Below are 26,768 nucleotides of genomic sequence, written 5' to 3'. Positions count from 1 at the left end.
AGCGACTAGAATGTCACTGCGCACACGAGACCGATACCCTGTAGGCCCCAAAGACTGGCGCCCTTTTCGGTATTTCTTTATTCAAATTAAGGTAGACGATCCGACCACTTAGCACAAGCTTTCACAAAGCTGTCCAAACCTGGCGAGGGCTGAAAACGCAGGTTTTCGACCTGATTTCGACAGCATAACAGCGCAAAAAACCCTGTAGGTCAAAAACACCTGTCTAGGACGGATTCCCTCGATATCTGGAAGCTTTCTGGTGAGCTGTCACAGAAATTCAGCCGGCTGTAATTCTCTGTTTTTCACTGTCGGGAGCCCAAAAGCCTGTACACGCATCCCAAGGCTCTCACAAGGCTCCCCCGATGCTCCCTTGCAATTTAGGTGCGAAACCCTAAACCTGCAGAAAAACACAGCAAGCTGTAATTCCCTGTTTCGGATCGTTTTTAGCGGAGCGAACACGCCTACGCGTGTCCCAAGGGCTCCCGCACACAATGGGACAGTTCCCTTGTGAATTGGACGAGTTTTCACGCAAGAAAACTCTCCAAACTCGCAATCTTTCGTGATGGAACTGTGCGTACCTGTGGGGGATTAGCAATTAGCTAATCCGGTTCCTGTTCAGAAGGCTCTTGCCTTGGCAAACGCGCATAAACCCCCAGAACTGTACATAGGTCAAATGAGAAGCCCACTAGTGGGGCATAACATACTGTACGTAGGGGAGAAAGAGAGCAGTATGTAGCGTGCGGGGCATCACTCCCGTCACCATACTGTGCATAGAGGGCAAGGTAAGCATTCCATAGCTTCTGTACCTGCTACAATCCACCTGAGGCTGAAAATGGCGCCCCCTTTGTTGATATGCAGCTCGTTTTTGCCTCCCAGAGTGGCAGAATTGCTCACAGGCCGACACGTCGCCCCGTTTCCGAGTTTGGGCTTTCCCTGCTAAAAATATCTCAACTGGTGTGTCAGTTGACTTGGCAGCAGAGCAATAAAATGTTCCCCTTGTCATTCCAGAGCTAATGACGCGAACACATTTTCTGGTCAAAAATAGCAGTTCCCTAAATTTTAGGAGATGCTTCCATGGCGTCCCTATCGGTCTCCTGACCATCATTGAAGACTACCATTTGACCACCATCTACAATGTGGGTTAATTTACTGGCCCCTTTCAACTTATAAAGTTGCAGTGACTTGACAAGTGGCCCAAATTCCAGTTTGGCGCACACGAGCTTCCATACTCATCAGAATTCAGTGCTAACTGGCCCGAGCAGTCCCTGTCTGACCGACCTAGATCCCCGATGTGAGAAACCCATTTGGCTGCAGCCGTTTTACACTGGCCATGCAATGTCCACTTGCACCTTTTCAAGGGTTTTGGGACAAACAAGTAAAAATAAAATAAATATATCTAATACTTAATTACGGAAGGCAACAGGAAAAATACACCTCCTGGTGACACTGAGCTTCGGAAACAGCCTTTCCTTGCCCTTCATCTTCTTTATCCTTGCCTTTTCAAATCGTAAAAGTACCCAAGCACCTAGTGAAAGCAACAATTCACGTCGGTGACGATCAACAACCCTTTTTTGCTTTGCCTAAGTCTTCTCCAAGGCAAGCTTGATCTTCTTATACATTTCATCCATGTTTTCTACATATCGATCTGGCTCAAAAATTTTGTCCTTTGTGTGCAAAATGGGAGGAACCTTTTTGCCACCCTCAACAATCTCAAAAGGTGCCTTGCCTGTTGACGAATGCACCATATTGTTGTACGCATACTCAAGCATGGGTAGATATTGTTCCCACTTGCCCTTATTATCTGACACATAACATTTCAGCAGATCTAAGGTAGTAGAAATAGCCTCTTCTGATTGCCCATCAGTTTGTGGATGAAATGAGGATGAAAACTTGAGCGTGGTGCCCATGTTTTGAAACAAGCCTCTTCAAAATAGGTTCATCATACGAGGATCACGATCACTGACAATAGATTGTAGCATATCACGTACTTTAAAACATTGTACATAAACAACCGTACCATGTGGTCAGATTTTATCTTCTTCCTGACATGAATAAAATGGGCCTGCTTGCTGAACCTGCAAATAATGTTCCATATACCATCATTCCTTGTGGACGTTCTTGGAAGATCAAAGATAAAATCCATAGCAATGCTTTTCCCATGGCTTATCTAGAATATGCAGTGGCTGTAATAACCCTGGTGCCTTTTGCCTGTCAAACTTGAGCTTTTGGCAAATCACGCATGCTTGCACAAAGGCATCCACATCTCTCCTCAAAGTAGGCCAATAAAAGAATGTCTCAACCTCTTTCATTGTCGCATCTATACCACGATGCCCTGCATATGGTGGGACATGGCTTTCTACCATAACTTTATGTCGCAATGGCATCATGACACATAGTCTACCATGCATCATCATAAAACCATCCTTGAGGAGACAGTGCTCATGGCGTTGCCCATCTTGCAACTGTTCGAAGATCCTTGCAAAATCTTCATCAATAGCATACTGTTCCTTCATGTCATCAAGCTCATGATGATAAGGAATTGACACAGCTGAAATTTGTGGCTTTCTTGATAACATATCAGCCCCAACATTCTTCTTGCCTTCCACATGTAGAATCTGAAAATGGAACATAGAGAGAATGTTTGCCCATCGCATGTGCTTTTTGTATAACTTTGACTGTGTCCGCGACAAGAAGTATTGCAAGGTCTGATGATCTGTTTGGACAACAAAATCAACACCTAACATGCAGTGCTTCCAACTAGAACCGCATGAATTACGGCCAGTAGCTCTTTCTCATAGATTTTTGTAGTCTTTTCTGGCCCTTGCAAGATTCTACTCTTGTAAGCTACTATCCGACCATCTTGCATTAACACTGCCCCAATACTATTGCCACACACATCACACTGGACCACAAATGACTTCTTGAGATGTGGTAAAACAATTACTAGATCTGAAGTCATCTTTCCCTTCGAGAAATTAAAAGTTGAAATCTCTTTTTGTGTCCACTTGAACGTGACCTCTTTCTTTTGCAAAGAATGTATGGGTGAAGCAATCTCGGCAAAGTTTCTGATAAACCTTCTGTAGTAAGAGCATAAGCTCAAGAAGCTACAGACATCATGCACAATCTTCAAATCTGGCCATGTCCTGATTGCTTCAACCTTGGCAAGATCCATTCGGACACCATCCTTTGACACTATGTGGCCAAGAAAGTGAATCTCTACTCACTTTTCTTAGGATTAACAAGCAACCTGTGACTGCGTAGCTCTTCGAAGACAATGGTCAAGTGACGCCTATGCTCCTCTTCATTCTTTGAGTAGACTATCATGTCGTCAAAGAATGTGCTGACAAACTTTTGATGTGGGCGAAAAATCCGATCCATCATCCTATTGAACGTAATCGGAGCATTTGTAAGACCGAACGACATCACTAAGAACTTAAACAAACCAAATGTCGTCCTAAACGTAGTCTTGTGCACATCCTCTGGCTTTACACGAATTTGATGGTACCCACTCTTAAGGTCTATCCTGATGAAAATTGCAGCACCCTCTAGCATGTCAAGAATATCATCAATCCTTGGAATAGGAAACCTATTCTTGATGCTTTTCTTATTCAACACACGGTAGTCAATACACGCGCCAAGACTCAAGAGCCATCCTTCTTCTGCACTAGAAGCACTGGGGAGCAAAAGGCTGAAGGACTAGGTTGAATTAGCCCTTTCTCTAGCAGCTCCTCTACTTGGCCCATAATCTCTTTCTGTTGAGCCGCACTGGCCCTGTAGGGAGGCCTATTGGGTGGGCTACAACTTGGCACTTAGTCTATCGCATGATCCTTAGGCCTCTCCGGCGGCAATTGAGATGGTAATGAATCAGAAAAACAGTCACTAAACTCTCACAAAAATGCTGACCTTTCTTTATCTAACACATATAAATTTGGCTGACAATTATCTGAAACATCACATGCAAAAATCAAGTACGCAGAAAGATGATTCTTAATTACAGAAGTGATAGTCGAAGCAGATACAATAGGGACAAACTCCCCTTTAAGCTTTACAACGAGGAGGTGAGTTTTGCTCCTATGATGAAGGGTGATCTTTTTGTTGAAGACATCCAACACTCCATGTATACGGAACATCCACAAGATTCCCAACAGCGCATGGCACCCTTTCAGTGGCATGATATAAAATTCCTTTGTGTCCACATATGACTCGATATGCAGACACAACTTTCCAATGATAAGCGTTCACACTCTGAGTAGCTAGGACATGCCAACCTTGCCTTTGCTGTGTACCCCATCTCTTCAGCTTTGATGCCCAACTTGATGGCCAACTCTGGTGAGATAAAGTTTGCTTTAGCACTTGGATCAAAGAAGATAAGTGCTGTTTGGTTTCTAACTTTATCCCACACTCTGCATAGCTCACTGGCATCTGAACTTGGCCTATCACCTATCATTTCTGGCACTAGACATGTCGTGGGTTTAGGCTTCTTGCCTTTCCTATCCTCTTTCTCCTTTGAGTCAGCTGGCTTCCTCCTCTGAGGACAATCTGCAGCAAAATGGCCAGGCTGCTCGCATATAAAGCATTTGTTCTTAGCCATTAAAGCCTTCTTTTCCTCGAACGACTTGCGCACAAAAGGCTTCCTTTTCTTTTTCTTGTCTCGTCCTTCACAAGTCTCGACTGAGTCCTTGCCTTTGTTTGCCCTTTTTGACCCCTGGGATGCTTTAGGAGTCACTTTCACAACAGGCTTCTTTGCTGAATTTTTCTTTTGTTGACCCCCTTTCACGTTGCCCTAAAACCCACTATCCTCTCCCTTCAACAAGGCCAGACCAATGTTGGTAACTTCCATAAGCTGAGTGAGGGTAGCCACTCTATTCTTTATATAGTAATCTCGAAACCCTTTAGGCAACCCACAACAATACTTCTCAATCTGCACTGTCAGTGGCACAAACTTGTAGGAGGTTATTGAGAGTAACGCTTTACAAAACCTCCGATTGTACTCCTGTAGGCTCTTGCAAGTAGCCGTAGTGAGTCGGTGCCAATCAGTCATGACATTGACTTCAAAATCATTTGACAGCCACACAGATGCAAACATTTGCTTGAAGTATACCCATGTGGCGGGTGCCTGTCCTTGCATCAACAATGTCGTCCACCATGTAAGCGCATTGCCTTTCAAGAAAGTGGCAACTTTCCTAACCTTGGAAGCCTCTTTAAAATTTCCCCCTGCATAAGCTCTATCAAACGAAAAAGAACCAAGGAGAGCTCGTTGCTGCTGCCTCCCCCGCGCTGCGCCCCCCCCTTCCCCCCCCCCCATCGCTGCCCGCCTGCCCTCTCTCTGCCCCCCCCGCCAGCCTTCGCTGCCCCCTTGCTGCCCTGCGTGTCCGCGCGCTGCCCATCCCCAGCTGTAGCAGTTCGCGGCACAGCCGCTGCTGCAGCCCCACCCGCCACTGCCGCCGCTGCCATTCGCTGCCGACTCCCCCTGTTGCGTCGCCCCCGCCATTGCCCCCGCCCGCTGCTGCCAGTGCTCTCGCAGTAGCCGTTCCCCCCCCCCCCCCTCGCCTGCTTTCTTTTCCTCACTGGTTCATCCTGCACATCGGTACTCTCGGCATTGACTCCGTTTTTGGGGCAGTGCCTGGCGTGTCAAGTTGCAGAGTCCGCCCGCCATCCTCTTCTTACGCCACAGCAGTAGACACAGATGGAGGCTCCAGCTTCGCCACAGAGGGACTCGCCTGAAGCCCCCTCGCCCGACCCCGCTGAGCCCACCATTCGACTTGCTCTTTCGTCGACAGAGCAAGCGAGCCTTGCCGCAGAGGTAGAGCGCTTGCAGGCGACTTCGGTCATCTGCAAGATTCTCGGCACCCGACCTAGCAGAGGAGAGTTGCGAGACCTTCTCCAGGCCCGCCTTCTCGCAGAGGTGGGCAAGATCTTGGATGTCCAGATTCTCGGACGTGGGTACTACCAGATCGAGTTCGAGACTTCCGAGATGGCCTCCAAGGTCATTGCTATGAGTCCACTGGCCATCCGAGCATCACGCGCCCACTTTCGACAGTGGCGACATGGTTTTGACCCGACTTCGGATGTGCTAGTCGAGGAGGCAGACATCCCCATCTCAGTCTGCTTTCCGGGTTTACGGAGGGAGTACCTTCCACTTCTCTCCAGGATTGGCTCCGCCATCGGGACAGTCCTGGAGACACCTCGTACGGCAGCATCAGTAGTTGCCAAGGCGGCTGGCATCCCTTCAGTTCGAGTTTTGGTTAGAGATACCCACACGCTCCCGAAGGTCATCCTTCTGCCTCGGGTGAGTGGGGGTTGGTTTAGACAGAGTGTGGAGTACTCGGGTCTCCCAAACCAGTGCTTCATTTGCAGACAGATGGGCCACCTAGCGAAGGCCTGTCCTCGGAGGAGACCACGACCTCCACCTCAGCCTCAGTCCCAGCCCGCCAAGGCTGGGCCGCAGCCACAGCCAGCGACAGCGCACAGATTCAGAGCCACCCTCCGAGCCTGGGGCTCCAGCGGAGGAGGGGTGGCAGCAGGCCCGTGGCCGTCGACGCAAGGGGCCACAGCGACAGCCTGGCACTCAGAGTGGCCCTCAGGTGCCTACTCAGCAGCAGTGGGTTCCCACGGGGAACCGCTTTGGTCCTCTTGAGCAGGAGGAGCCCCCTACACCAGCATCCACCTCCGCTTCACCCTCGCCAGCCGCCCCCCCTTCAGAGTTCCCCTCCTCCTCCTCATCCACCCCCCCCCCCCCCGCCTTCTGCTCCCGTCTACTCCCCACCTCGCCCCCCTACCTCTGTCGCCCCACCCCACTTCTCTTCTCCTCCGCCCCCCCCCCCCAGCTCCTTCTCCCCCTCCTCCTGCTTTAGTACCACAGTCGACTCAGGAGACTGGTCCCTCACCGGCGGCTAGGAGATCTCTTGGCAGCGCTTTTGCCATGAGTCGCCTAGCGAGAGAGGGTCAGCCTTTCTTGCGGCCCCCTCTGCAGATTGAGACATCTTCCCTTGCAGGTATCCCTCGGGGTTTGACGAGCATTGACCTCCGACGCTGCTGGGATTTCTTCGATTACGGGTTCACTCGCTTTCTCAGCGATTCCGCAGCAGATCATGAGGCAGCTTGCTTCAGGATCCATGCTTTGTTCCTCGCAGCTAGGGGGACAGAGGCCTTGGACTCAGCAGTTGGTTTCTCCTTCCCCCTCTGTGGTAGGACCGAGACAGAGTGGTCCCTCGACTCCGTGGTGGGATGGTTGCATACTCAGGTTCTCGAGTTCTCTCACCATATGGGAGAACTTGGAGTTACAGATTTGCTGCAGACTTTGTGGCCACTGGCCAAGTTTGCGGTGACACCCTCAGACTCAGCAAGATGTAGGCACATTGTGGTGTACTTTTTTGCTGATACGCAGTGTTTGCCTTGCTATGTATACATTCATGAGGACTCCTGGACAGAGGAGGTTGCTTTACGCACGGCTCGCTTTGCTTGGGCTTTGGCCAGGCACTCACTGCAGACTCGCCTATCTAGAGGACGCTCGGATGCGGATTACTCCCCATCCAAGCCAGCCTCGAAGATAGCCCGTCTTGCTGCTGTGGCATGATTGTTCTCTCTCGTTCCCCATGAGGATCGTCTCGTGGAACGTGCAGGGACTAGGTGGGCCCCAGTTTCAGCGACAGCGGGGCCGATTGCGTCAGGAGCTTCAGCGATGCCTTGTGGGAGGAGAGATTGATCTCCTTATGCTTCAGGAGCACCATTTGTCTGAGAGCCGCATTCGGCGATGTGGTCAGATTTTGCGTGGACGTTATGATACCTTTTGGTCAGCTGCTTTTGGACCTGGAGGCATCCAGGGAGGGGTATGTATGACTATTGCGGACTCATTGCAGCAGGCCATTGTGGGCAGAGGGATTATTGTGCCAGGCAGGGCTCAATGGATTACTATGCAGTTTCAGGGTGGCCTTGTGGGCTTCCTAAACATCTATGTGCCCAATGTGGCGAGTGCTCGTGCAGAGTTTTGGTCACAGATTGTTGAGTCCTTACCACAGGTTGACCATTGGTGTGTAGGAGGGGACTTCAACATGTTGGAGGACCCTTCTGATAGGATCGGAGGCTGCCATGCTACTGTGCATGGAGTCGAGTTAGCAGCTTGGGAGAGGTTGTGTATGACTTTGAGGGTCTCGGATACTTGGCAGCATTCTGGCTTTGTGAGGCCTCCAGAGAGTCTTGCCTTCTCTAGATCGGACCGCAGAGTGGGAGGAGTGAATCTATCGCGGATAGATCGCTTCTACACTAGTGACCACTCTAGTGACCTGGGGGGATCAGTGGGCATCCTGGCAGGGACTTCCTTCTCGGACCATGCACCAGTGATCCTCACAGTGGCAGACAGGCAGAGGAGTGGGAGCACGATGCTTCACATCCCAGAGCGGGTCTTGTTGGACTCAGCACTCAGAGAGAGGGTAGAGGCTCTCTGGACAGAGGGCATGGACTGCCAGGCTCTACCTGCAGACAGAGTGGCCTTAGGCCTAGCTCAGCTTAGCCACTTTTTTCTCCAGGAGTCTCTGGCTCAACGGGCTGTAGCGAGAGAGGAGGAGCAGCGTCTCAGACGAGGCATTGCTTCACTACAGAGGATGCAGGAGCAACATCCAGACAGTCCATGGTTGGAGGAGCAGTTGCAGCAGGCTCGAAAGGAGCTTGCTTGCACAGAGGAGAGGCGTCATGAGTTTGCCTTTCACCGACAGGCATCTCAGTGGACTCAGGTGGGTGACAGAGTTACAGGTGCCTTTTTTGAGACTGTTGGACCTCGGCACTCACATGCCAAGGTCAATCAGTTGAGGAGACCCGATGGGTCAGTTGTTTGTGAGCCCGAGGATATGCGTGCAGTTGCTACTGACTTTTACCGTGAGTTACTGTCGGCTGAGCCCCAGTTAGAGCGACAGGATGCATGCAGGGAGCAGGTTTGGGCACAAATGCCTTGTCTTGTTACTGAGGAGATGCGCCAGAGGCTAGAGCTGCCTCTTCAGCTTGAGGAGCTGCACACGGCTCTTAGGGCCCTCCCTCGTGGTAGCTGGCCCGGTGAGGATGGGTTGACTCCCAGCTTCTTCTTGGAGTACTGGGACCTGCTTGGCCCAGATCTTTGTAGTGCCTTTCATTACATTCTGCACACAGGAGTGATGCCGGATAGCATGAGTGAGGGCTTGATTTACCTTATTCCCAAGGAGGGTGGCTCCTTGGATGAGATTCGACAGTGGCGCCCCATCACCATCCTCAACTCAGCCTACAAAATTCTTGCCAAGGCTCTGAGTTTGAGGATCCAGCCACTTTTGGAGAGCCTTATACATGGGACTCAGACAGGTTTTGTCAAGGAACGTAGTATCCTTGACAACATCTTCACTTTTTGGGAGGCTTTTGCCCTTGCACGTCTCCGTGGAGAGGACCTTGTGATTCTTCTCCTCGATTTTGAGAAGGCATACGACAGCGTTGACTGGGACTTTCTAGAGGGCACGCTACGCAGGAGGGGTTTCTCAGATGCTTGGATCAGAGGGGTGGCAGCTTTGTACAGACAGGCTCACAGTTAGGTGCTTTTGGCAGGAGGTAGAGGTGAGCGCTTCATGCTCACACGATCGGTCAGACAGGGTTGTCCTCTTGCCCCTTTTCTCTTTCTGTTCTATGTGGAGGCTATGAGCAGATTTTTGGTGTCACAGCAGGTTGGTTTGAGAGGCTTAGCACTCCCTATACGGGGAGATGAGCTTCTGGACGCTGAGTTTGCCGACGACTCAGCCTTGTACTTAGAGGGCCAGGAGGCCAATCTACACAGATGTGAGCAGGCTTTGGAGACCTTCTGCTGTGCATCGGGCGCATTGATCAACTGGAGAAAGACAGTGGCTTTCTCGGTTGGCAGTGCTCCTGTGCCAGATTGGATGCCAGGAGAGGGTTTCAGGTGGATTCCTCTAGGGACTGCAGTTCGGTACTTGGGTTGTCAGGTTGGTCTGGACTTGTCCCCCGAGCAGCAGATTGCCCCTCTTCTCCTGTCCATCAGGAGAAAGCTGTTACATTGGAGCTCAACACGACTTTCGCTGGCTGGTAGAGTAGTAGTTGCCAACCAGGTGTTGTTGGCGACTATGTGGTACATCACTTCTTGTTGGATCTTCTCGAGTTCTTGTATCAGCCAGGTAGAGAAGCTGATCAGGAACTTCCTTTGGTCAGGTCGCGATACTCAGATTGCGCGAGCCAAGGTGGCTTGGTCGGTCCTCACACTTCCTTGCTCTCAGGGAGGGCTTGGGATCATTGATCCTGCACAAGAGAGCAGAGCCCTTCTTGGGAAGTTTGTCGTCAGAGGACTTCTTTCAGGCGAGGAGCCCTGGAAGGAATTCTTGCTGTAGAGGCTTCGTGCCAGGGTGCCTCAGTCAGGAGGCCCTTGGCAACCTTCGACCAGATGGATCTTTACAGAGCTGTGCCGAGTTGGTTTGAGCAGGAGACTGGAGGACAGATTCGCTGTGAGTTTGCTTCGATCTTGGGAGCTCTTACGGCGTGGCCTAGAGCAGAGACAGCCGACGTGCACGGAGGAGCGCCTACGGCAGCCCCTCGTCTGGAACCCCATGGTTAGCACTCAGAGAGGCCACTTGGTTGGGAGTCGGCCTCATGTTTCTTGGGGTCCCATGGCGGCAGGTCCAGCGCGTTCTCTAGGTGACTGGCTAGAGTTCACAGGTTTGTCAGAGGAGGTGCAGGTTGTCCAGTTACAGGGCATGAGAGGGGTGCAGAGCATGTGTCAGGACATCTCAGAGTCAGTTCCAGCTGAGTGGCTCACGCCTCTCGAGCGAGTAGCACCCCGGTGGATGGGAGCCTTCACACGACTGGAGGTTCTCATTTCAGTCAGGGCTTGCTCAGAGACTGCCCCAGCCCTGTTCTTCGAGCTTCAGGGTGGGGGACGATTACAGCGAGTTGTAGTAGAGGCCCCGCAGGTAACAGAGTGCTGTTTCCAGAGGATCTGAGTTGTGGGCATCTGTGAGAGGACTTGCGTCATAGACCCTGACCCAGCAGCTCTTGAGACTGGACACTGGAGGCTATGGGCTTGGGAGTGTTGTCCACTGGCACGAGTACAGTGGGATCCTGGAGAGTGGCTATGGAGGGACTCCTCTTCTGCAGACCGCCCAGGAGTCCCCTTCTTTCAGTACACTGTTCGGCTTGGACGTCATATACTGGCAGCACAGAGAGAGGCCCGCCCCGCTGCAGCACGTCATTGGCAGGAGGAGGGCCTCACAGTCGAGTTCTTGGCAGCTTTTTGGCAGAGGCTGTGGGATTCCAGACAGCCGAGGCGAGTCACCTTGTTCCAGTGGCTGGTTGCACACAGAGCCACAACAGTAGGGAGCTGGCTTGTGCATAGTGGTCTCTCGGCCGCATGTGCAGCCTGTGACCAGTTGGTGGAGAGCCAGCGTCACTGTCTTTGGGACTGTCCCGCGGCCCAGCACGTGTGGCTACGTGTTCTTCGGCTGATGCCTGCCCTCTCCACGGCTCGACAGTACACTTGGGGGGCAGCGGCTTGGTCCACCCTCACGGGCCCAGCACTTAATTTTGAGCTATCTTCCACCAGCAGGATGATAGTGATACAGGGGGGGCGACCTACACTCCAGCCTGCTACAGAGCTTACTCCACAGGAGTGGAGCAGTGAGAGAGAGGAGTGTTGGGAGCTCATCAGCGGCCTAGCTCTCTGGTTCATCTGGCGGGCTCGCTGTTTCCGCATCTTTGAGGCTCGTCGTGTGCCACCAGCAGAGACTGTTCGGGACTTTTGGCTAGAGCTGATCCATACGCTCAGAGGACAGCTTGAGGGACTTCAGGGCAGCTCCGACCGCATGCGGGAGCGCCGCGAGGCTTTTCTTCGACTCTGGCGCCCTGGGCCTTTCTACACCATAGTCCAGGGGGTGCTCAGATGGCACTACTGTCCACCTTTGTGGCTCTTCCCTCCCATTTCTTGATTTAGCCTCATTGTATATATGCTGTTTTTTTTTCATTGGGAGAGTCTCCCCATCATGCTTGATGTAGCCCTCTCTCGCAGAGGTGGATGTAGCCCTATGGGCAGTTTTCATTAACTAATAGAAGGATCTTTTTCTCGGAAAAAAAAAAAAAAAAAAAGCTGTATCAAACTGCTGGAGGAAAGTAAGAGCCTTTGCCTTATCCTCAAAGTCGTTGAAAGTGTCAAACTTTACAGTTGCTGTCACAAACTGCTGACGTGTCAAAGCCTTGAAGAATGGAGCCAACTTGCAGATCCCGGCCGAGGGGCCTAAACCCTAAGAAGAACAAGTAGTCCTACCAACTTATAGGGGCCCCGTCGGATGGGGCCCCAATGACAAAGGAATCAAAACAAAGCAGGACCCTCACACACACACACACACACACACACACAAAGGCTTGTGCATGAGCTGATGATGTGGCAGTCGTACGGAGGCTCCGTAAATTACGATGACAATGCTGACGTGGCATGCCGTACGGATTTCCGCGATTTGCGTTGTTGACGTGACAGTTGTACGGATTTCCGTGATTTACGCTGGCAGTTTTGTAGCATTGCTTTTGGACCAGAAGCTTTTGAGTTTAAAGGCTTTTCATGTAAACTGCTTTTCATAGGCCAAGGTCCTTTAAATATGTGCAAAGGGCTCATTTTCTGACATGCTTCCTGGAGAAGGTGTAGAGTCTAGAGTACCGGCTTGTACTGTGTTGATGCAATATAAAGAAATACCGAAAGGGGCCAAGGTTTGGGGCCAATACTCTCTAGGGTGGAATTCCTTCACTTCGTGTCGCGTGTCGTCTCTCTTTCAGCCTCGGTTGTTATTGAAGTGCTAAAAGTCTATTCAGTCTGTTCTTTTCAATTGACACGTGGTCCCCGTCTTGTGATAGTGGTATCTGAGCAGTGGTTACTCTCAGCACCTTCAAACGACGCAGACTGCGGTCTGGGGGACATTTGGTTGTAAAAGGCCTCTATATCTCATGGCCCGAACCTTTTTAGGTTATTTGCGGGAGGAGTGATGAGGGAGTCGTTCAACAGCTAATGGCTCGGACCTGGATGGTTATTTGTGGAGGGAGTTTTCATCGGCGGCTTTATGTTTCTATGCCTTGTAACATGCATATGTGAGCATCTGTGTTGCATTGTGATGTGCCAACCAGTGAATATTCCTAATTACATGAGATTGCTTGGGTATGTAATTTTAGTGCATCAAGACACTCGCGGAAAATCAGTGCGGTCTGGGTGTGATGGCTAATTTTACTACGCCGGAATGTCAAGAGTTTCGATTTGGACGAAAGGAGAAGCCGATTCCTTGATCAAAAGAGCCAAAAGGAGAAGCCAACTCCTTTAAAAATAAATAAATAGCAAACTGATTGTCCCTCTGAATTTTTTTTAAAGCTAACTTGAGCTGTTTTGCAGATATGCTGTAATCGCGGACGATTAGTCTCTTTCAAGAAGGGGGGATGCACAAACTGCTGACGTGTCAAAGCCCTGAAGAATGGAGCCAACTTGTAGATCCCGGCCAAGGGGCCTAAACCCTAAGAAGAACAAGTAGTCCTACCAACTTATGGGGACCCCGTCCGAAGAGACCCCAAGGACAAAGGAATTAAAATAAAGCAGGACCCACACACACACACACAGGCTTGCACATGAGTTGATGATGTGGCAGTCGTGCGGAGGCTGCGGAAATTACGCTGACAGTGCTGACGTGGTAGGCCGTATGGATTTCCACGATTTGCTTTGCTGACGCGGTAGTTGTATGGGTTTCCGTGATTTATGCTGGCATCGTTTTAGCATTGCTTTTGGACCAGAAGCTTTTGAGTTTGAAGGCTTTTCATGTAAACTGCTTTTCATAGGCCAAGGGCCTTTTAAAATGTTCAAAGGGCTCATTCTCTGGCATGCTTCCTGGAGAAGGTGCAGAGTCTAGAGTACCGGCTTGTACTGTGTTGATGCAATATAAATAAATATCGAAAGGGGCGCCAAGGTTTGGGACCAATACTCTCTGGGGTGGAATTCCGCCACTCCGTGTTGCGTGTCGTCTCTCTCTCTCTCTCTCTCTCTCTCTCTCTTTCAGCCTCAGTTGTCATTGAAGTGATAAAAGTCTGTTCAGTCTGTTCTTTTCTATTGGCACGTGGTTCCCGTCCTGTGAGAGTTGCTCCACCTTCTTTGTATGCCAATGCTCCCAGATTGTCATAGGGAAGCGTCTGCAACATGGGCACTGTAATAGGGATCATCAGCGCTCCTTGGCAATTCACATTTTCCGTCATTGGTGTCATATGTTGCTGCTGGTCGGAAAAACCAGCCATACCAATATTGCCTTGTGGTAGCCCTGGTTGCATTGAAACCCTTGCTGCATGCCAATATTTCCATACATGGGGTTTGGCATCATACCTTGCATAACCCCAAAAACTGTTTCTAGCATATATTGTGTAACAAACTGCTGATGTGTCAAAGCCCTGAAGAAGGGAGTCAGCTTGTAGATGTCGGCTAAGGGGCCTAAATCCTAAGAGAACAAGTAACAGAAGAAGAAGTCCTACCAACTTATGGGGACAACTTTTGGCTTTGCTTTTTGGACCATAAGCTTTTGAGTTTTGAAGGCTTTTCACTGTAAGTGCTTTTTAGGCCAAGGGCCTTTAAATATGAGGTTAGGGCTCATTCTTTGGCATGCTTCCTAGAGAAGGTGCAGAGTCTGGAGTACCGGCTTGTACTGTGTTGATGCAATATAAAGAAATACCGAAAGGGGCGCCAAGGTTTGGGGCCAATACTCTCTGGGGTGGAATTCCGCAACTCCGTGCTGCGTGTTGTCTCTCTGTCTCTCAGTTCAGTTGTTATTTGAAGTGCTTAAAGTTGTTCAGTCTGTTCTTTTCTATTGGCACGTGGTGCCCGTCTTGTGACAGTGGTATCAGAGCATTAGGCGTGTGCTTTTCTGAAAGCATACCAGTCCCACAGAAGAGCAGATAGAGCAAACCAGAGATTCCTGGAATTTATCTTCACCCTCCGACCCCGGACTTATTAGCCACTCCCACCCTTACTTCATTGCGCATTGGGCGCGCTCTTGTCTTCACCGCTCATGTCTTACAGGGCATAAGCCATAAAGATCACTTGCAAGAGAAGGATCCAAGATTTGTTTCCAGTCACTGCTTTTCTCAGAGGTAGTGCCATGCAGATGTTGATAGCTACCAAGCAGCATACTCCAAGTACTTGGCAAGCTTTCAAGAATTTTTTTTTTTTTGCCCGAAGTTATATGGTTTCTGACATCTTCCTTCGGAGTACAACTTATGGCAGAATGGGGTATCCTGAAATGCTTGCCATGGAAACCCTAGCAGATTATAACTTGGAAGTTTCTCGATATCTCCCCGTAGATGTCTCTTCACGAGCAGATGACCTTGGATGCGATTGCTATGTCTTGGGACTACCATCGCTGCCAGACGAACACTGTCTGTCCAAGAGCTAATGGACCATGCTGTGGTTGTCTACGACCTTATGGAAGGAATCTAACCCTAATTTTTGATGCAGGTTCCAGGATGGAAAGTCAATCGACTTTTCGAGCTCGACTGATGTCGAGATTGCTTTTTTTAAGTTTGAAATCTGTTTGAGAACTTGTTTGGTGATCTTGTTTGGAATTTGTTTGAAATGGATGGTATCTGTTTTGAACTTGTCTTGGTGCCGATTGGAATTGTTTGACTCTGGTTTTAATACTGGTTTCAATGATTGATGATTTTACTCCCGGGTGGAGAAGTGAGAAATACTGTTTTGGTATTGTTTGAACCTCGGAACGACGCAGGCCAATGCTTGGGGAGCGTTCCGTTGTATGCTAGAAAACCTCGGAACAACGCAGGCCGATGCCTGGGGAGCGTTTGGTTGTATGCTTGAATCTCCAAGCGACGCAGACTGCGGTCTGGGGAATGTTTGGTTGTACAGTCCTCTGAGCTCATGGCCCGGACCTTTTTAGGTTATTTGCGGGGGGAGTGTTGAGGTAGTCGTTGAGTAGCTTCATACCGCAGACCGTTTGTCTCAGGGGAGTGCTCATCGGCGCCGTTTGTTGTGTCTTGTAACATGCATATGTAAGCATTTGTGTTGCATTGTGATGTGCCAATTACTGAATATTCCTAATTGGATGAGATTGCCTGGGTATGTAATTTTTTAGTTCATCAAGACACCCGTGGAAGATCAATATGGTCTGGGTGTGATGGCTAATTTTACTATGCCGGAATATCAAGAGTTCCGATCTGGACGAAAAGAGAAGCTAACTCCTTCATCAAAAGAGCAGAAAGGAGAAGCTAACTCCTTGATCAAAAGAGCAAAAAGGAGAAGCTAACTCCTTAATAAAAAGAGCAAACTTATTGTCCCTCGGAATGTCCCTCGGAATTTTTTTAAAAGCTAACTTGAGTTGTTTTGCGGATATGCTATAATCGCGGACGATTACTCTCTTTCAAGAAGGGGAGATGTAACAAACTGCTGACGTGTCAAAGCTCTGAAGAAGGGAGCCAACTTGCAGATGTCGGCCAAGGGGCCTAAACCCTAAGAGAACAAGTAACAGAAGAAGAAGTCCTACCAACTTATGGGGGCCTCGTCCGATGGGGCCTCGATTGACATAAAGGATTTAAATAAAGCAGGAACTACACACACAAACTGATGACGTGGCAGAATTTTGAAAATTGCACTGACATGATGACGTGGCAAGCTGTGCGAAATTCCGCGTTTTGCGTTGGTTGATGACGTGGCAGACTGTACGGATTTCCGTAAATTACGCTGGCAGCTTTTGGCTTTGCTTTTTGGACCAGAAGCTTTTGAGTTTTGAAGGCTTTTCACTATAAGTGCTTTTTAGGCTAAGGGCCTTTAAATATGAGGTTAGGGCTCATTCTCTTGCATGCTTCCTGGAGAAGGTGCGGAGTCTGGAGTACTGGCTTGTACTGTGTTGATGCAATATAAAGAAATACCGAAAGGGGCGCCAAGGTTTGGGGCCAATACTCTCTGCAGTGGAATTCCGCCACTCCATGTCGTGTGGTCTCTCTCTCTCTCTCTCTCTCTCTCTCTCTCTCAGTTCAGTTGTTACTTGAAGTGCTTAAAGTTGTTCAGTCTGTTCTTTTCTATTGGCACGTGGTACCCATCTTGTGACATATTGCTGGTTTCGAGGCGCATAACCAGCCATGCTTTGAAACACTGATCCACCCCCAAAATACCCAGGGTGTACCGTGGGTTGTGGAAAAACCTGTTGCATCGCCTGGAAACTGGTTCTTTGTCCATTTAATGCAACATTTGGACTCTGAAAGGTGGCGGGCTGAACTGGAAAAGCCTGTCGAATAGGCGTCCTAACCACCTGTTCATGGACAAAAGGAACTTGTCTTAGAGCCCCACATGACTTCGCAAAATGTGAGTGCTCCTTGCCCTATTGGGACGCACAAGGGACCTGGGCTTGAGCCTCAACAGGCTCTACTGCATGAGACAGTTTCCTTGTTTGCTCTGATATTGGTGGTGCTTGCAAAAATTCCATAAACCTAGGATTCTGCACCATTTGAGAAAACACATTCACAGCAGCAACCGTCCTGAACGCATCCTCGTCCAATTGCCTAGTCATAAACCCTTGACCTTGTGGAGCATTCAAATCAACAAAAGGTACAGACAGGGGTGGCCATGAACTCTTGGCAACCTCGAACATTGGAGGAGGAACAGTCTGTCTGTCCTGTGAGGAAGATTCCTCTTCCCTGGCGTCGTTTGTCCTGTCAGCCATAGTATTCCAAGTTCCTCTGCTCTGTGTCTTCGTCGCAAACTAACCAAGGCTTACTCTTCAAGGAAAAAGTGATTCGGTCTTGGCGACGGAACCATGGAACCGGCCCGTAGGGCGGTAGACTTTTGCTTTCACCCGATTCTTTACTTGATAAACTCTACGACACAAAGGAACTTCACGAATAAGCCTGTGATTGGAATTAACACTTCACACAAACCAACACTTCACACAAACCACGGCCTGGTAGCTATAGTGCTACCAAGCAGACAACAACATCCTGTTGGTCCCAAAGATTGGCGCCCCTTTCGGTATTTCGTTATTCTTATTGCGAATAGACGATCCGAACACTTTCACCTAACTCTCACCAAGCTGTCCAAGCTTGTCCATGGTTGTAATAGCAGGTTTTTGACCCAATTTTGCCAGCATCACGGCGCTAAAACCTCTGTAGGTCAAAAGTACATGTCAAGGACACTTTCCCTTGCGGTTGGGAAGCTTTCCAGTGAGTTGCAGGTCAATTTCAGCGTGCTGTAATTCCCTATTTTGACACTGTCAGGTGCCCAAAGCCTTGTTTAAGCATCTAGAGGCTTTCTTGAGGCTCCCCTGACGATGTCCTGCAGTTTAGGTGCGAAACCCTAAACCTGCAAAAAAACACAGCAGGCTGTAATTTTCTGTTTTGGATCGTTTTGGGCAGAGCGAACAGGTATACGTGTGTCTTAGGTGCTCCCGCACGCAATGGGACAGTTCCCCTTTGAAGCGGACGAGTTTTCACGCGAGAAAACTCTTCGTTTTCGCAATCCTTCAATGGAACTGTGTGTACCTGTGAGGGATTAGCAATTAGCTAATCTGGTTCCTGTATAGAAGGCTCTTACCTCGGCAAACACGCATAAAACCCCAGAACTGTACATGGTCATGTGAGAAGTCGAACTAGTGGGGCATTACCATATGTAAATGGGAGAGAGAGATGCACGAGAGCAAATCATCGTGCTACATAGAGCAAGGGAGAAGGCAAGCTTTCCGTTAAAGGTGTGATCACTTGACCCACTACTGACACACACACAGTAGTCACTTATAGCCAGAAACCAGCCCCCTCGCTCATAATGGCGCCCCCTCTTCTTGCAGACTTGGCAAGTGCATCTATAGCTGCCATTTGTCCCTTATGCCTCTTTTGAGTTAATTTCCTAGTACCCACTAACTTATAAGTGTAGCGAGGGGCCTAAGTGACTGTGAGTTGAGCCTAGACACCCTTTTACTGCTCGGATTCCAGTGCCGACTGGCCCGTCCATCTCGTGGCGACCTGCCCTTCCCGATTGCGGGTGAAACTCTTGGTCGTCGACCGTTTCACATGGGCCACACAATATCTGGCCATTTGTGACTTCAAAAAAGAGGGTCCCAAAAATAAAATAAAAATCAAGGGAAAGAAACCAATATCTAAGGTTAGTGGTTGCCACAGCCTTGTGACACATCTTGTTGCAGTTCCACCTTCAAATTTTCCATTTTACGGCAAAGAAGAATTTGGTGGCATATGCAGTGTCTCGAAAGCCACAGATATCGGCTATTTCGACGATACACCATAGAATTTTGAAGATATGATTGATCAGTACTGTACATATCCTGACTTTGTTGAGTGATTGCAAATTGGGGAGATAGTTGCAGGCTATGCAGGTTGTTTAAAGCGAAAAACGATGTTGGGTGTTACATAGGGCTTGAGAAACAAGGTCTTGACAGAGTGCCATAATCCACCTTTTGCTGGCATAGAGGCATTGAGGGTGGAAAAGTATTTCTACTGGCCTAGGCTCAGAAAGGATATGGATGAGTTTGTACGCACTTGTTTAGTGTGTCAGAAGGTCAAGTTTGACAGACACAATGCACCATGTCTACTGCAACCTTTACTAATTCCTAACCGACCTTGGGAGAGTATAGCAATGGACTTTATCTTTGATCTTCCAAAGACTTAGAGTGGACATGATGGCATCTGGATTATCATCGACTGGTTCAGCAAACAAGCTCACTTCATTTCGGTAAAGAAGAAAGTGAAAGCCAATCATTTAGCCAAGCTGTTTGTCTTACATATTTTCCAATTACATGGTATGCCTGAATCTATTGTGTCAGATAGTGATCCTCGATTTACAATTTTGTTTTCGAGAGCAATATGGAAGAATATAGGCACACGGCTTAATTCTCGTCCTCGTTTCATCCACATACAGATGGGAAATCGGAGATAGCCAACTTAGTGGTTTTAGACTTGTTGATGTCATATATCTCTGATGAGAAGACTTAGTGGGAAAAGTTTTTGCTCCTGGTGGAGTTTGCTTACAACAACACAATTCATACGCCTATGGGGAAGGTACCATTTGAGATTGTCGAGGGTGTCAGAAAGGTTCCACCGATTCTAAGCACAAAGTATAAGATTTTTGAAGCAGATTAATGCTTGTGCCAAGGTATGGGAGGCTTTGGAGAAGTCTCAAGCACGGCATAAGAAGGCAACAAACAAGCATCGACGTGACTTGCAATTGAAGGAAAATGATTGGGTGCTACTCAAGTTTGAGAAATCACATTTACGAAAGCGGAAGGGTAAGGAGAGACTTTTTCCAAAGCTATGGACTTTTTCCCCTCTCTCTCTCTCTCTCTCTCTCTCTCTCTCTTTAAGTTTTGCTCAGTTGTTTGCAGTTTCTCACGTGTTGCAATATATCTTTGTCTTTGAGTGTCCAAGTCTATTACATTACACCTTCTCTTTTGGCTCAAGAGCAGTTTCATAGAGTAGTAAGAAAGAGCCTACGATTGCCTTATCATCCATAGATGTAGAGTATAGGGTTGGTTGTAGTGCTACATGTGAGTCGGTGTGGTTACATAGGCTACTCCAAAGATTGGCTTTCCGCAACAGACAACCATGAGCTACTTTGACAACCAGAGTTATATAGCCATTGCAAAAAACTTGATTTTTCATGCCCGGACCAAGCATATAGAGATACCGTACCATTATGTTCATGAGAAGACCAAGGATGGCTCTATTTGACTAGAGTATGTTCCGACGTCCGACAAAGTTGCTGATATCTTCACCAAACCTCTACCATAGGCGACATTATCCTCTCATGCTAGCTCTCTTGGATTGGTTCCCTGTCTAGGAGCTCAGAGCGGGTGTTGAGTTTCAAATTCATGTCCAGTGGTGTCTCCTGTATCTCCCAGGAGCAGATTGGGGAGCCGGCTGTTTTGTGGCTGTGCCCGACCGTACCTGAGGTAGACATACTTTCTCGGCGGTGCATTCCACGGTGTTGCGCACTTGGAAGGCTGGCATGAGACGGGACCCTATTGTTAGGGTTTTCGGGGTGAGAGTCTCAATGTTTTGCATTTTTCTCTTGCGAAAAATATGGCTAGTATGTCACATTTACATTTATTAGCATAGAGTCTTGCATTTATCAGTCCTGGGGTTTTGGCCCTGTAGGTAGGGCATTTCTGCTATTTACCTATATATGCCCCTGCCCCCCTCCCCCTGTACGTTAGTGTATGCAGAGTTTCCAATGTTTGGGCTCTCTCTCTCTCTCTCTCTCTCTCTCTCTCTCTCTTTCAAGAGGAAAATGGAATAACCTTTCTATCACCTGTGGGGTAGATTGGTTATGCCATTTCCCTCTTGAATAAGAGGTCTTGAGTTCAACTCTCCTCGTCGGATAGATCTTTAATGTCTCTTGGGATAGTTTCCTACGAAGTTAAAATTCTCTTCTTCTCGGGTGTGTGCGTGCGTGCGCGCGCGCGCTAACAAAAAGAGGAAAATGGTATAACCTTTCTATCACCCAAGTGTGGTAGATTGGTTATGCCATTTCCATCTCAAATAACAGGTCTTGAGTTCAACTCTCCTCGTCGGATAGATCTTTAAGGTCTCTTGGGATAGTTTCCTACAATGTTAAAATTCTTTTCTTCTTCTTCTTCTCTCTCTAGATCTTTCTCTCTATGGCGTTTTTTGTGTGCGTTTCCTCTTTCTAGTGTTTTTCTCCATCATGTCACTAAAGTGACTGAAACGGGCCCATAGGGCAGTAGACTTTGGCTTTCAACCAAAAATTTACTTTACTTGAACTTTAGGACACAAAGAATCTTCATTATTAAACCTGGACTGGAATTAACAATTCAAATGAACACGGCCTGGAAGCTAGAGCGCTCCAAGCAGACGCCGACAACCGGTTGGCCCCAAAGATTGGCGCCCCTTTCGGTATTTCTTATTGCGAATAGACAACCCAAACACTTTCACCTATCTCTCACCAAGCTGTCCAAACCTGTCCATGGCTGTAATTGCAGGTTTTTGACCCAATTTCGCCAGCATAACGGCGCAAAACCCTCTGTAGGTCAAAAATACATGTCAAGGACACTTCCCCTTGCGGTTAGGAAGCTTTCCAGTGAGCTGCAGGTCAATTTCAGCGTGCTGTAATTCCCGTTTTGACACTGTCAGGTGTCCACAACCTTGTTTAAGCATCCCGAGGCTCCCCTAACGTTATCCTGCAGTTTAGGAGCGAAACCCTAAACCTGCAGAAAAACACAGCAGGCTGTAATTTTCTGTTTTGGATCGTTTTGGGCAAAGCAAACACGTTTACACGTGTCTTTGGTGGTCCCGCACACAATGGGACAGTTCCCCTTTGAAACGGACAAGTTTTCACACGAGAAAACTCTGTTTTCGCAATCCTTCGCGATGGAAATGTGCGTACTTGTGGGGGATTAGCAATTAGCTAATCCGGTTCCTGTTTAGAAGCCTCTTTCCTTGGCAAACGCGCATAATCCCCCCCAAAACTGTACATGGTCATTTGAGAAGCCCAACTAGTTGGGCATTACCATATGTGCCAATGGGGGAGAGAGATGCGCGAGAGCAAATCGTCGCGCTACATAGAGCAAGGGAGAAGGCAAGCTTTCCATTAAAGCTGTGATCACCTGCACCCACTACACACACACACACACACACACACACACACACTCTCTCTCTCTCTCTCTGACTGTAGTCACTTCAATGATCGAAATCAGCCTTCTCTCACAAATTTGGGTGCCCCCTCTTCATGCAAGCTTGCAGATTGCTCTGGAGCCGCCAAGTGTCCAATTTGCCTCTCTTGAGTTAATTTCCTAGTGCCCACCAACTTATAAGTGTAGCGAGGGGCCTAAATGACTTTAAATTGAGCCTAAATGACTTTAAATTGAGCATAGACACCCTTTTACTGCTTGGATTTTAGTGCCGACTGGCCCGACCATCTTGTGGCACACTGGCTACACAATGTCTGGCTATTTGTGACTTTAAAAAGAGGGTCCCAAGAATTAAATAAAAATCAAGGGAAAGAAACCAACAACTAAGGTTAGTGGTTGCCATAGCCTCGTGATAGTGACTATCACGTTCATTAGTAGTTAGCCAAGTATTTCTCAGTCGTGGGGTTTTCCATATGTAGGTAGGGCATTTTTTACCATCTCCTATATAAGGAGCAGCCCCCCTTTCCCACGGTTGTATTTAGCCTATCAATTGTATGCAGAGCTTGTCAGCGTTTGGACATTTTCTCTTTAGATTTTTCTCTCTAGCTGGTGCACCCTCTCTAGCGTTTTTGGCCAGCGATTCCATCATCTCTCTCTAGCGTTTCCTCTCTCCTTCACCTGGACACTCTCTGCTGCAGGTTTTACTGTAGATCTTGCACCCGTGCCCATACAATGGGCGGTACACGAGTGGAGGACGTTTCCGAGGAGATCTGTCGCGATAGATCCGAGATCCATTGGCTGCGTGGTCCCGAGAGGAGTTTGTTCGAGGCTGCAGACAAGATCGTCACCCGATTCACCCTTTTCTGTTGCACCTTTGACACAAGACATTTGTAAAAGATCAGTGTGATGTGGGTGTGATAACTGACATGACTATGCTGGGATATCAACAGATCTGACGAGGATGAGATGGCTAAATAAATTCAGATTGAGGAACTGGATATTGTGTGATGATTGCGAGAGCATGTACTAACAACTTCAAAGTCATTTGAGAGGCCCTTCTCGTTCTCTAGCTGGGGATATAGTTTGTTCTAGTTCTCATGGGCCATGATGGCTTTAAATAGATTTCAGTATGTCTATTTTGCATTCTTATTCTCTTTGTCGCACAAGTTGAACCAATATGATGTTGAAAATTCTAAATCTGATAGAAGCCTGTGGAAGTAAGTGTTGAGACTGTAGGCTAGCATTTTCATGCTTGTGCATGCCAAAGAGGAGTCTAAACCTGAGGTTTTGATTGACGGAGCTTGGCTAAAATGTGCTCGTGGGCACCAAGAGGACAAACACTCCTATAACCTCAAAGACTAAGCTGAAAGGAAACAAGGCACACAATGAACTGGAACAACCGGTTCTCCCTCAAGACGTCTTTTATTCAATGGAGAATTGTACATAGTATCATGGGCAATACAATGCTAAACTTCCATACCAATGTAAGTCAAAGAGAATGTCGATGGTGATCCTCTAAGCTGTTTGTCCCTTCTCTCTACTCTTTCATGGCCGACAATTGTCTCTTGAGCATGGAAGCCACAATCTATGTAAGCACATAGGACTACAAGAGAATGCTACATGAGTAGATTGAGCAAAGTTTCACGCTTAATTTTGATGCAATTCTTTGCGACAAAAGTCTTTGGTTGTAGAAAAGGTTGATGACAGAGCTGTCCCATGATCTAGACCAAAGAGGTGTGAGAGATAAATGTTTGCAAACAGAAAATTCAATAAGTTATGAGACTGTTTTGATGAGAAACAGCCACATATAATGAGGATAGTGGTGCATGATGATAAAAGAGATCCTTAAGGCTGGATGCTGCAAAATCTGAGTTTTCAGCCCCCAAAAGTGCCCCATAAAGCTCGAACCCGCAACTTTACTTATAAGTAAGTCATTTTGGACTTCCCAAGTCATTTTAGACTTCACTCGTCAAGATTTTTAATTCTCAAGTTGGTCAATAGGCTTTATTGAAAGGCCTTTATGTCCATTTAAAAATCAAAATGTGTATGAACACATTTTGATTGGTCAATAGGCTTTATTGAAAGGCCTTTATGTCCATTTAAAAATCAAAATGTGTATGAACACACAATATTCAATGTTCCAAGTGACTTTTTGGTCGCCCAAGGCTCTAGTCCTAGGATTTTCTAATCCCGAAAGAGGAGGATACTTACCACTTGTTCACAAGCCACAAAAACATGTTAGCAAATAACATATGGCAAGAGTTTTGAGCAGGTACCCCCATATTTTGTAACTATCCACAACAATCATGCAAGAAATTAGCATGCAAAAATAAGGCAGCAAGCATATAAATATCCTATGCAATGCAACATCTGTATGGATAGTCCCAGTTCGTGAGCCTATGACTAGAGGATGTAGACGTGTGATAGTAAAAACCAATTTGGGCAAAACAATCACTATTATGGTTGAAGAAGTTTGCAATTCTCAATCTATGCTTTTTCTGCTGGAAAAGTCCTACCTGGTATCCTAATTAAAATTTCAATTTTAAACTCAAGACACATAATATTTGAAACAAAAAGTATTCGATCTTTTCATCTGATCCAAAATAGAAACTTATCGTGTGTAGAACTTTTGTGTGCATAGGATTTATAGGTGCACCAACGATTTTGATGTATGTAGTTACATAGTACATTGTACATACATATATGTAGTTACTTAGTACACACACATACACGTGTGTGTAGATATATATATGTATATGTATATATCTGTGCGCGGGTGTGCATGTTTATGTATGTAAGCAGGTAGGTGTATCTGCATGCATGTTATGTTTACATGCTTGGACTGGGTAAAAGGAACTGTTATGGGGGCCACTATTGTAGCATTTAATTACTCAATCACTGAGTTGGAGAAATGTTGAAGATGTGAATTGAGATCATTGTTTGTGTTTTCCTTTTGGTATAGATGGCTGTGGAAATGTCTGATAGACAACGACAAGTACAAGTCAAGGCTGATGTGAAGGTAAGTAGTGTCTGTATACTTGAAGAAGTTACTGAGTAATTACGGAAGACTATCTGCAAGGTTAGGGATAGGGCGCGCACACTTTTTCCCAAAAACATACATGAAGGCAGAGAGATGCTATAATAGGAGTCAATGACATGAAATAAAATGTTATGCTAACACTAGTAAAGTTCAAGTGTCCTGTTTTCCTACTTACTTTTTAGATTTATTCAGCGAGGCTAAAAACATAATTTTGAGCTATTGTTCCTTCTTTAGTTAGGTTATTAAGGGAAGAAACATGAAAATTAAGAGATTGGTGAAAATTTAGAAATTGAAATGAAAACATCACCAAAATTTTAAGCTGTTCTCTCAAAAAATTTATAAAAGGCCTTTAACTTAGTTACATCACATTGAAGAGATCGATGAAATTTTAGAAATCGAAAATATCAAGCTGTTTTCTCCAAAAAAATCATAGAAGGCCTTTAATTTCTTAGGTACATCACACAGAGAGGATCCATACCTACTTACTGACGTCAAGGTAGAGGGGCGATACATACCCATCACCATGAAGCACATGGTGGTTAACACAAAGGCCGATATCGTAATGCACAGAATGCTCATATAAGTTTACGTCATTAGATTGGGATGTTCATCAGATATGGTTGTGATTCTCCAGGCAATGAACCGCTGGGGTTATTACCCCTTGATTCTGATAGGTTCGTGGGCATTTGGAACAATCAACAGAATACATGATTTTGTGGCCCCTCATGACCAATTGTTTTGGCTCTACTGCTTGGATGTGGGGACTTCTGCATTAATGGTAAGCCTGTTTTGTGCTTTTGAAATATTGCAATGTAATTTAATGTTTTTTGCGTTCTTTTTCTTGGATTACTTTCACCTTCTTACAGAAAATTTTAATTATTGTTTTGAGTCTGAGAAAACAGAAAAATGAAACATAAGTGTGACTTATATATAATCTGACCACATTCTGTTCGTGTTTCTTAATACTTTTTCTTAATAAAATGAAAGCAACTGCATAATGTATCTTTTGACTAAATGTCGTCAGTCTTGTTTACAAATCAGATGCTCATCGCAACCAACCAAGCATTTGTGACACATCAACTTGTAAGGGGTATCTTATAAGT

The 26,768-nt window shown here is 47.2% G+C and overlaps 1 protein-coding gene across 2 annotated transcripts in view; it reads left to right on the top strand.

The window, feature by feature from the left end:
• GCR1 (G-protein-coupled receptor 1) overlaps positions 1 to 26,768 on the top strand; it is a 102,349-nt gene that overhangs the window by 63,837 nt on the left and 11,744 nt on the right. For both annotated transcript variants that reach the window (XM_086520601.1, XM_086520604.1), the window contains exons 6-7: positions 25,588 to 25,644; positions 26,300 to 26,443. In XM_086520601.1, coding sequence (XP_086376727.1) covers positions 25,588 to 25,644; positions 26,300 to 26,443 — 201 coding nt within the window. The remainder of the gene's footprint in view (positions 1 to 25,587; positions 25,645 to 26,299; positions 26,444 to 26,768) is intronic.

Source organism: Adiantum capillus-veneris, chromosome 1 (genome assembly GCF_014529385.1).
Source record: "Adiantum capillus-veneris isolate H3 chromosome 1, ASM1452938v2, whole genome shotgun sequence".
Lineage (NCBI taxonomy): Eukaryota > Viridiplantae > Streptophyta > Polypodiopsida > Polypodiales > Pteridaceae > Adiantum > Adiantum capillus-veneris.
This window is presented reverse-complemented; position numbering and strand designations above follow the sequence as displayed.